Below are 11,062 nucleotides of genomic sequence, written 5' to 3'. Positions count from 1 at the left end.
TCTCTCTCTCTCTCTCTCTCTCTCTCTCTCTCTCTCTCTCTCTCTCTTCTCTCTCTCTCTCTCTCTCTCTTCTCTCTCTCTCTCTCTGTCTCTCTCCTCCCTCTTTTGAATTCATAGCATTTGTTGTTAGGACAGTGTACCTACAAAGGATTTGCTGAGAAATCGTCTGTACTGTTATTTGACTTTTCATGCCTCCCCATGAATTCCGTGAGGGCCAGGGACCATTTTTGCATTCATCTTTGTATCCCCAACAAGCTCAGAACATAGTAACTAGCAATTCCCATTACCAAAGCTCTTCAAGACTTTCACAATGCTTACTTCCCCACAATGCTCTAAGGCAGGTGGTATGAATCTTATTGTTTCCATTTTATAGATGAAGAAACTGAGAATCAGAGAGGTGAAATGAGTTATTTGCTCAGGGCCACACATTTGAACCAAGTCTCATTGCTCCAAGTTTATTCTCTTTCTATTGTGCCACATTCCCTCTCTTAGCTCTTAAGGAAATATGTGACGATGACTGGAATATCATCAGAGCTTCAGTTTTCTTCAATGAATGGCTGTGGATGATTGAGTACTAATATCCAAATCAGTTTACTAATGATCTGTTACATATGTTCACACTGCCTGACTGCTGAGTAATAGCTGTATAATTAATGGCCATGTTGAGGGAGGAGCAAGTTATGTGTTCTGTAAAATTCAAGGGTCTTCTCTAGCCAATGGGTTCCTTTAAGAAGACAGGTTGTAGATGAAGCTCCTTAGTGATAGTAATCAGAAGGACAAAAGAGAGTCATGTAAACTCCCTTCTTCTTCCTATCAATATCAAGACAAAATAGGGAGGCCTCTCCCCTTTTGTGCCCATAGCCATTTTCATCTCAGACTATTTCTTTAAGCCCCATTTCACATATTCTCCCTTAATAGAATATAAACTCCTTCAGAGTAGGGGTTGTTTTTTAAATATATTTTATTTATTTCATTAAATATTTCCCAATTAAATGTTAACATTTTTAACATTCATTTTGATTTCCAAATTCACTCCCTCTCCTTCCCCTATCCCTTGAGAAGGCAAACAATATATTAATCATACATATGAAGTCATGCAAAACTTTGCCATGTTGCAAAGGAAGAAACACACTAAAACCCCATGAAAAATCAATAAAGAAGAGTATGTTTCAAACATCCCTCAGAGTTCATGGGTTCTCTCTGGAGGAAGAAAGCATTTTTCATTATTGTCTTTAAAAATAAAATTTAAAAATTTATTATTTACTTATTTTGCCATTCTTTTCTTCTTAATTTTCAAGTTCCAAATTCTCTCCCTTCTACCTCCTCCCTCAACCACTGAGAAGGCAGGTAATATGATATCAATTATATGAGTGAAACTGTGCAAAACATTTTCATATTAGTTTTATTGCAAGAAAAATAGAAAGTGAAAAAATTATGCTTCAGGTTGTACTCAGAGTTCATCAGTTTTCTCTCTGAAGTTGGGTAGTAGTTTTTTTAATCATGAGGTTTTGGAATTATCTTGGATCATTTTCTTGATCAGAGTAGCCAAGTGTTTCACAGTTGATCATCCTAACAATATTGCTGTTAGTGTGTATAATATGTTCCTGGGTCTGTTCACTTCAATTTGCATCAGCTTATATAAGTCTTCCCAGGTTTTTCTTATACCGATCCAGCTTCGTATTTCTTATAGAACAATAAGTAGTATTCTATCATAATCATATACCACAACTTGTTCATCCATCTCCCAATCGATGGGCATCTCCTCAGTTTTCAATTCTTTGCCACCACAAAAAGAGCTGCTATAAGTATTTTTGTACAAATAGGGCTTTCTCCCTTTTCTTTGAGGTTGTGGACTGTTTTAGCTTTTTCTTTGTATCATCAGTGCTCAGCACACTGCCTGGCACATAGTTAGTACTTAATAAATGCTTACTGATTGGGGCTGGTTAATTGGCAAAGGAAGGGCAGGAAGGGACCATTTTATAGTGTGATTTGACCATGAGTTTCCCTGAGTAGTTCCTGTTGGGGGCACTATGAGAGGAGTGCCAGGGTTCCATCATTGAGGAAGGGTTAGGAAAGAGAGAGGGAAAAAGAGAGAGGTAGATGGATAGGTAGATCTACAGATCTACAGATAGATGAAGAGATAAAAAAGCAAGGGCCAGACAGAGAGGCATGAGGTCTATGAACTCCATTTATTATGATAAAGAGAAAGACTTTTGTAGAGAGTAGAATGTTAAGCACTACAACATTCCTGGGGGGATGTTACTTTCCCACAGGATAATGTTTATGAAAATGACTTCACACAAGAACGTTACCACAGTTGCTATTACAGACATGGAAATTGAGAAAGAATGATAACTATTCTATTCTATGTACTTAGGCAGGTTTGGTACTTTCAGTCTTGATATTAGAAAGACTTCTTTGCTCTTCAGAGTGAGGAGGGACTCAGGGTTTAATGATGACCTTTGGCTGGGAGCAGCAGTGCCTTTGTGGGAAAGATTGGGACCTTGCCAGCAATCTCAGGCAAGCATGGCTTCTTTCCTGAGTGGGCCTGACTTGTCCTTTATATGTCCTCACATAACCCCCTTTTTACTTTTATTTTTTAAAAAAGCTGTATTTCATGCACTAAAGTCTCAACATTGTAAATAGTGAGTACAATAAATAGTAAGAGAGAAAGAAATAAATTATACATATACGGATATTTACAATACATACAATAATACATAAAATTACATATAACAAAACAAGAATATGTGCTAGAATCTGAGACTGTTTTCCAAAAAATTGAGACTTAAAAACATTGAGTATTGAATCTGCTATTGCTTTTGGGTTTGCATTAAGAACCTTACTATCTTCAATAGAGTGTGACTGCATTTATATCTTGTATGTCCATTGAAATGTTACTGGAGTGCTATGCTCCAAGAATTCCTTAATATCTCTTCAGTAGCTATAGAATGGAGTATGGCAGCAAAGACTACTCATACCTTCTAACAGAAAAGTTATAAATCATTCGCCATTTTCCATGTCCAGTTCTATCACTGACCCTTTTTGCCTTAGACTGCAGCTTTAAATAAGGCTTTGGCACCTATTTCTGTGCAGCTGAATGACTAGAGGTCTTGGTGTCTAGAGCCTATGTATCATAGTAGTCATGCCATTATACAATGTATTAACTTATACTTGTCATGGTAGTAAAGAATTATCAGTCTTAATATTGTCAAAATATGTCAGTGGTCTCACCCAAGGTGGTGGGTAAGCCCAATGCTTGTATCTCTGGCACGCTTAATAATGCAACCATTGTCAAAAATACCATTTTTAGTGTCATATCCTCTGTATCATGTGTACAGGTCTGGGTGCTGAGACTTTGGTTTCATTCTAGATGGGCATCTCTGCTTTTCTTGTCCTCTTGCTCACTGGTCTGTGCTGTCTGGTGGTCTCTCAGCTTGAGTCTCCTTGGTCTTTCTGTAAGATGAGACAACCACACCAGCTTCTCAGCTATCTCTGAAAAAATATGTGACCCCTCTGTTCCATAGTAGATTGGGGTCTTATCATTAACTGGTTAAAATGTCCATCCATATAACATAGTCTTCACTGCTTTTTAAATCATGAATATGCCTCATAGCAGCATTTAGATAGTTCTCATCAAAGATTAAAAATTGTCTGTGAATATCACATTGTCTTTGGAGGGGATCTAATCTTCCCCCCCCCCCTTATTACTTTAAAAAATATCCTAGTGGTGTGATTCCCACTTTACAGTTGAGAGAAAAACTTGTTCTTATTAGTGTTCTGATTTCATTCATATATTATCCATAATCTCAAACAACCTTCCTATTTTTTGCTTACTTTTTCTGATCTGCTTCAAGTAACTGTATTTTCCTTTAGCTTCTCTATATAGTAAATGTCAATTCTGTATTTTTTATTCCATATCTCATTTATATTTGCCTTATTGTGTTCATTAAAAAACTTTGTCTTCTTTAAATTTTTATTAAAATTAGTTTGTGATGCGATAGGTTTACTTCTTTAAAAAATTCCTTAATAGTTTATTCCTGCTTGCTTAAAATAACAGGTATGTTATTTCTAAATTTATGTGAATTTCCATGTAATAAAGCCAATAGTGGAATCCTTATTCTAATAAATAAATACCTTGATTTGTGATCATTAACTTCCTCTTTGTTCATCAGTGTCTTCTTTATTGGTAAGACTGAGAGAAGGGTTGGGGCTGTAGGAGAAAAGCACAGAAAGGCTACAGACGGGCGTTGGTGTGGTGGGGGTTGGCAAGGTGGTGCTATGGCCATGATGTGACCATGTGAACTGGAGCTGTGACTGTGTGACCAAAGTGGGCTGGGTAAAGAAAAGGGGAGAGAAAGGAGGGGGAGAGTCTGATCCCCAGTTTTTGCCGCCTTACCAATTTCTGTTTCTCTATGCATTTAAACAATTCATTAGTAGGTAATCCATTGCTTTCATTTTTTGTCACATCCTGCTCTATGTCTCATTTTACTCTGTAAGTTAGTCTGTACAAAAATTATTTTGGTTCTTTAAATTCAGGAAAATTGATTATAGGCACTTTTTTTTTAAAACCCTTACCTTTCATCTTGGAAAATACTATATATTGGTTCTAAGGTGGAAGAGTAGTAAGGGCTAGGCAATAAGAGTTAAGTGACTTGCCCAGGATCACACAGTTAGGAAGCATCTGAGGCCAAATTTGAACCTAGGTCCTCCCATCTCTAGGTCTGGCTCTCAATCCACTGAGCACCCAGCTTCCCCCATAGGTACTTTTTCTCTTCCTGTGTGTCAGGAAAGAGTTAATGGATTTGTGGAGGGTTTTTTAAACTCCTTGAAGGTCAAAGCTGTCTTCTAATTTATTATGTCTTTATCTCTTAGTTTGTTTATATATTGCTGAGGAAGGAAAAAAAGAAATCCTTGGCTAACAGCCTTCTCTTTTTAACTCTTTCTTCTCTTTTTGAACTTGCATATTTTAGAACTTTCATATTGCGTTTCTCTCAATGGATTCTAATGAAAAGCTCCTTTCAAATAAGATGACTTTCATATACAGTAATACCTCAGTTTTCCTTGATGTCTGTTTAGATTTTTATGCATTTTTTCCAGAAAAATTTATCTAGATTTTTGTTAGTTGCCTCTGATTTCTTAGGTGTGTCTACTTGATCTGGATGCTAATTTTGTAAAAACAAAGGGCTACCCATCTGTTCTTCAGATCAGTGTGACCAATACAGTATTGAAAAGCAAATCAATCCATTTATCCATACAGATAAGCAAAGGAAAATCAGATTAAAGCATACAGAGGAGAATATATACTTGACTATACAAAATGAATGAGTTCTCTCACTGAGAGTGAGGTATCTCATCTCAGTCAAACAGAAATTCCCCCATAGTATCTCAGCTGAAAAGAGGAACATAATCAAGGTAACAACTCTTCTACATGCCAGCTTCTATCAAAAGTCTTTCCAGATGATGCCTTGATACCTCCATTCCTTATGGAGGGGGATTCCCCTTCTAAACAATAACCTCTCTCTCCCCTCTTCCATACACCAAGAAGAGTCTTCAGAAAGGTAAATGGCATGTTAAATGTTCACTTATTCTTTATATTAGTCTTTTATGTTCATTTCTTATTGTTTTTAAAATGAAACACTATTTATTATCTATAAAATGTGTTTTTGATATGTATTTTGGAGTGTCTAGAATGAATTAATTGGATTTACATTGATTCATATGGAAATAATTGCCTTGGTTGGTTTTGGATTTCACCAATTGTTTTTGGAGGGATTATCAATGAGAACCAAGGTATCACTGTATACTTGTTCATAAACAATTTCTCACCGACTTCTATTTGCTTTTAAATTTTATCTCAAAATATTTACTCTTTTCGAAACCTCTCCTTGAGGCAGATTCATGTTGCCTATTTTTTCCTTGTGATACTTTATACATTTTCCGTGCAACATATTTGTCTTATTGTCAATGTATGTCTTTCCTATGCTTACTCTATACCTTTTTCATATTCTATGAGTTGCTTTTGTGATCATATCATATCTTTATATATTTTCTTATCCCATTCACTTTAAGAATTGTCTTTATAGTAGAAATTCATATACCACTTCTGTTTACCCAAAATTGTATTCTAACAAACTGCATTTGAATACATAAACTCTTGTTGCTTGCTAGTACATACATTAAAATAATATCTTCAAATTATCATTTAAAGACTCAAATTTTTGGTCATATAGAATTTTCTTCATATTACATCGCAATTTCTTTCAGAAAGCTGGTGTTGAACTCATGCATTTTTCAATTATTGTATTAGACCTTGTATTTACTCAAGTTGCTAGAGCTGTTCTTATCAGAAGGTTGCTTCCCAAAGTAAAATCTTTTTTACCCATTAGGCTGGTTACTCATAACAATTAGAGAAAACATTATATTCCCAGCTTTCAGTTGACTCAAATAACTTAGGAATGACTAAACATTCGAATCTGATTTCAGTTCCTAGTAAGAATAGACCATTTAAGGCGGACATGATTGGGGATACTACCACACCAATGCAACTATCAACAATTCGGAAATAGGTCTTGATCAATGACATGTTAAAACCAGTGGAAATGCGCATTGGCTATGGTGGGGGGAAAGTGGGATGGGTTAAGGGGAAAGTAAGAGCATGAATCATGTAACCATGTTAACTTTTCTGAAAAATAAAAATTATTAAAGAAAAAAAAGAGTAGACCATTTAATTTTGAATAGAATCAAACTTATCTGAAGTTTTGTACAACTTGATGAATACTTTTCAACCTTGAATTACTTCGCAATACCATAAGTACATTTCAGAATCATTAGCAGTTTTTCCACAGTCATATATGTTAACCTTTAAAATTGAATCTAAGTAAAAGTCTAGTCAGATTGTGGGATCAAATTCCCCTTCTGTCGTTGTAGTCTACCCTTTTTCCCTGCCTCAGTGGCCAGCTAAGAAAGAGGAGAGCCTTTTTAAAAAATCTTTTATCAGTTATGTATAGTCTTAAAGTTTAAGAGGTTTACCTTATGTTGCCATGTACCAGAGAATCCCAGGCAGGGAGCACCAGATTTCTTTTAGACTCAATCTCCATTTTTTCATTTGCGTGCATAAGACAAGACAATGATGGAGGAAAATGACAGGATTAAATTAAACATAGACGACATTTAATGTAGAGTAAACATGCTTTAAAAATCAGTGTTGTTCTGGATTGTTTGCTGTTTTTTGTTTTGTTGGTAATTTGAAAAGCCCTTGAGTGTCTTTTGGCTAAAACTGGTTCTTTTAGTCTCTGTCCATTCTGGTTTTTTAAGGCACTGGGATTTTAAATTTCTCATCTGGCTGCAAGTGCAAGAAGCGGAGTTTTCCTTTTGAAAACAAAACGCTTCTGTTATCTTACTTTGTGATTTATCCTGAGGCTTTGTCAAAATTCTTTTTATGTCTTGGTTTTTGTGATAAATTAATTCTGTTCCTGTTTTCTTGCAAACTTTCTTGAAATGAAATGTTTTCATCTCTGCGTAGAACCCTTTTTTGCCCTTAGTTTTTAACATCTGGTGAGAGTGAGATTAGTGCTGTCCCTTTAAAATAATGACTTAACGAGAACTCCAGAGTCTGTTGTTGGGATGGTGAGCAGCCTTCCTTGGCATGTTGTGGGTGGTGAACCCTGTTTGGGCACCATGTGTCTCAGGCACTGTGAGAAGAATGTCGGGGTTCCATCATTAAGGAATGGTTAGGAAAGAGAGAGAGAGAGAGAGAGAGAGAGACAGACAGACAGACAGACAGACAGACAGACAGACAGACAGAGACAGAGAGGTAGATCTACAGTTTTACAGATAGATGAAGAGATAAAAAAGCAAGGGCCAGACAGAGAGGCATGAGGTCCATGAACTCCATTTTTTATAACAAAGAGAAAAACTTTATAGAGAGTAGTATGTTAAGCATTGCAACATTCTTGGGGGGGGGTGTATTACTTTCCCACAGGATAATGTTTATGAAAATGACTTCACACAAGAATGTTACCATAGTTGCTATTACAAATGTAAGGAAGTTGAGAAAGAATGATAACTATTCTATTCTATGTACTTCAGCAGGTTTGGTACTTTCAGTCTTGATATTAGAAAGACTTCTTTGCTCTTCAGAGTGAGGGGGTACTCAGGGTTTAATGATGACCTTTGGCTGGGAGCAGCAGTGCCTTTGTGGGAGAGATCGGACCTTGCCAGCAATCTGAGGCAAGCATAGCTGCTTTCCTCAGTGGGCCTGACTCATCCTTTATATATCCTCACAGTTCCTAAGATTACTTTCCACTTACTAATCATACTTACTTACTAACTTAAATACTTAATTACTTACTTTCCACTTACTAATCATAATTTCCACGTACTAATCATAATAATGATGATGATTCTCATCTAACATTAGAGAGACAGCCATTGTGACCTAGTGGGTGGATAGCTAGTTTTGATAATCCTGGCAAGGCAAATGATTTCCAAGACATACAACTCTTATGTTATTAGGACTTGAACAAAGGTCTTCTGGCTCCAAGCCCAGCCCTTTTTCTGTTATGCATTTTATATCCTTTCTAAATCCTCTTTCCATGTTATTTTTACTTTTCTATTCTTCCTCTCACTTTTTCCTTCTCTTCTGACTATGCCTTAGACACCCATAAACTTGACTGAATCCTCTAGGGACACTCAGGTGGCTAATTCCTCCTGGCTTACACTGTATGAGGAAAAAACACCTCAGGGAACCCTGATCTTTCCAGAGGAGGGAATTCTCTAGCTATTCCCTCCAAAACCAAAAGTAACTTGAAGGTTTCTCACCCCATTCCCTTCCTAAGTAGTTTTAGGTTCTTATTTATTTATTTTTTAATACTGAGTCTCTCAAACTCTACCAGGATGGAAGTTTAGGAGCTATTCATAGGTTCAATCCTATTCTAATTAACTCAAGACCTTTGCTAAAAATCTTGGCCCATTTTACCCCTCCTTAGGCACCGTGGTAGTCTCCCACTCCCAGGATCCCTCCATATTCGTGTTTGACAGCCCACTATGCTTAGAACTACAGAACTCAACATAAACAGAGCTCTCCATCCTCAGGCTCCTCCCCATTAGCTAGGAGTACAGGCATATACACCTATCCTCTGCCTTCCTAAGTAATTTTGAAGAAGGTATTACTTTGCCAGAAAAGACCATTTTTGGGGGAAGGGTTGTACAGTTGTTAGATAGTTTTCTTTTATTTGGAGTTAGATATTTCTGAGATGTTGGTAGCAGATGGAAAGATGTTTCCCATCATTTTTTGAGAAAGATGGGAAGGCTCAAATATTGATTACATAAAATTTTAACCAAAAAGACTTGTACTTCTTTCCTTGGATTTGTCTTATATGTTGCCTTCCAAAGAGGAGTACATTTTTTCTTGGATTTTGACTAAAATAACATAGCATGCTAGATACTCTAGTTCCATCAGCAACTACTTACATGGGGAGCTACTTTAACACATTTTAAAATACAAATTAAACTTATAGGAACTTCCAATTTATAACATTTCACATTTCACTATTTCATATATATATATATATTTTCCTTCTTGATGCTTTACTCAGTCATTTGTCACTTTTCACAAATGATGCTGAGAAGATGAATGCAGCAGCACAAGGGCAGTCATTTTGAGATGGTTTACTTTAGGCTACAATTTCTAGTGTTACATTTCATCTGAAATAGGGGCCACCTAATCTCTAAAAGTTCACAATTTTAAATGGAAAAATGTGATGTTGGTAAGCATGTATAAGAAAAAGAAAGACAAGAATTAAAGAAGGAGAGAAGAAAGGGAAGGAGAAGATAAAAAGAAGGAAAAAAGGGGGAAAGGAAGAAAAGTTATAAGCAGAGGAGAGCAGAAAGGAAAAGAAAAGAAAAGATAGGAAGATGTAATCACATGATGAACAAGCATTAGGTTTCTGTGTGGTGAGTTTTATATGTCAAACACAAAGGCATTTGGTGTCTGTTCTAGGGTTCAAATCTAGCCTCACACCAGCTTGTGTGAGTAACCTGGGTAAGTCACTTGATCTGTCAATGGGGATAATAACAGCACCTACTTCTTAGAGCAGTGATGGGCAAACATTTTAAAGATGGGGCCAAAGGAAAGGAAATGCTCATCTGTCAGTCTGTTTCTAAGGCAACTCTTTTGAAGTTTCATTGCATTGTATCCTATTTGTTCCTATACTTAGCACAATGTCTGAGTCATAGTAGGTGCTATATAGAAATGCTTATTCCTCCTAAAAAAGCAGGATAGTAGGGGTCAAGGAGAAGGTCTTTAAGGATGAGGTGATGTTGTTCCTTTAATCATTTGTGCCAACCCATTTTCCTTTTATTTCTACAGGTGAGCTGCAATCTTAACACGTTTCCGAATGAGAAAGCTCGCTATCTGGCATACAAAGCCCACTATGATGAATTCTCAACACGCCAAGGAACCCTGCATCTGGGCAACTACACCCATCCCTAGAAACTTGACTTTTACTAGAAACCCTTTTAGTGTGATAGGAAATTCCCTGGATAGATTAGAGAATGGTGGGCCTCCCTTTTCTGCCCTTATTGAGACAAAATCCCCGCGTCATTTGATAGGGATTCTGCCTCTGTAAGGACTTCAGAATCAGCCTTCAAGCCAATGTTATTTGATGACTTCCTATTTTTTCTAAGTCAAAATGCAGTAGTATCTCCTTCCCACTTTCTAACTGGAGAATCATCTTCACTTAGCATTCTAAATGAATAGTCTAGCCCATCCTCTATTCCCATATCCTCTTCTGATGTGAAGAACTTGAATTTCGAAGCATTCATCCAAGGAACAATGCCAAGGTTAGATCCCACAGCCCTATAACATTCAAGGCTATGAACAACAAACACATTGGCTTTCCTGTGGAGTATATTGTCATGCTTCCTCTCCTGAACCTTCATTCTCCTCTTTGGGTTTATGACCACATGCATGGGAGTTCCTGTTCACCATGGATCCTTCTATGAAGTCATTGGAACCTTTATGATCTGGACTATTCCAGTTCTCCAGTGATGCATTATC

The 11,062-nt window shown here is 36.7% G+C and overlaps 1 protein-coding gene across 1 annotated transcript in view; it reads left to right on the top strand.

Annotated features, from left to right (window-relative positions):
- CFAP77 (cilia and flagella associated protein 77) overlaps positions 1-10,495 on the top strand; it is a 203,265-nt gene extending 192,770 nt beyond the window's left edge. The window contains exon 6 of the mRNA XM_044661317.1: positions 10,373-10,495. Within this exon, the coding sequence (XP_044517252.1) occupies positions 10,373-10,495 (123 nt within the window). The remainder of the gene's footprint in view (positions 1-10,372) is intronic.
- Positions 10,496-11,062: the final 567 nt, after the last annotated feature.

Source organism: Gracilinanus agilis, chromosome 2 (genome assembly GCF_016433145.1).
Source record: "Gracilinanus agilis isolate LMUSP501 chromosome 2, AgileGrace, whole genome shotgun sequence".
NCBI lineage: Eukaryota > Metazoa > Chordata > Mammalia > Didelphimorphia > Didelphidae > Gracilinanus > Gracilinanus agilis.
Note: the sequence above shows the minus strand (reverse complement) of the source record. Positions and strands in the feature narration are given on the sequence as shown.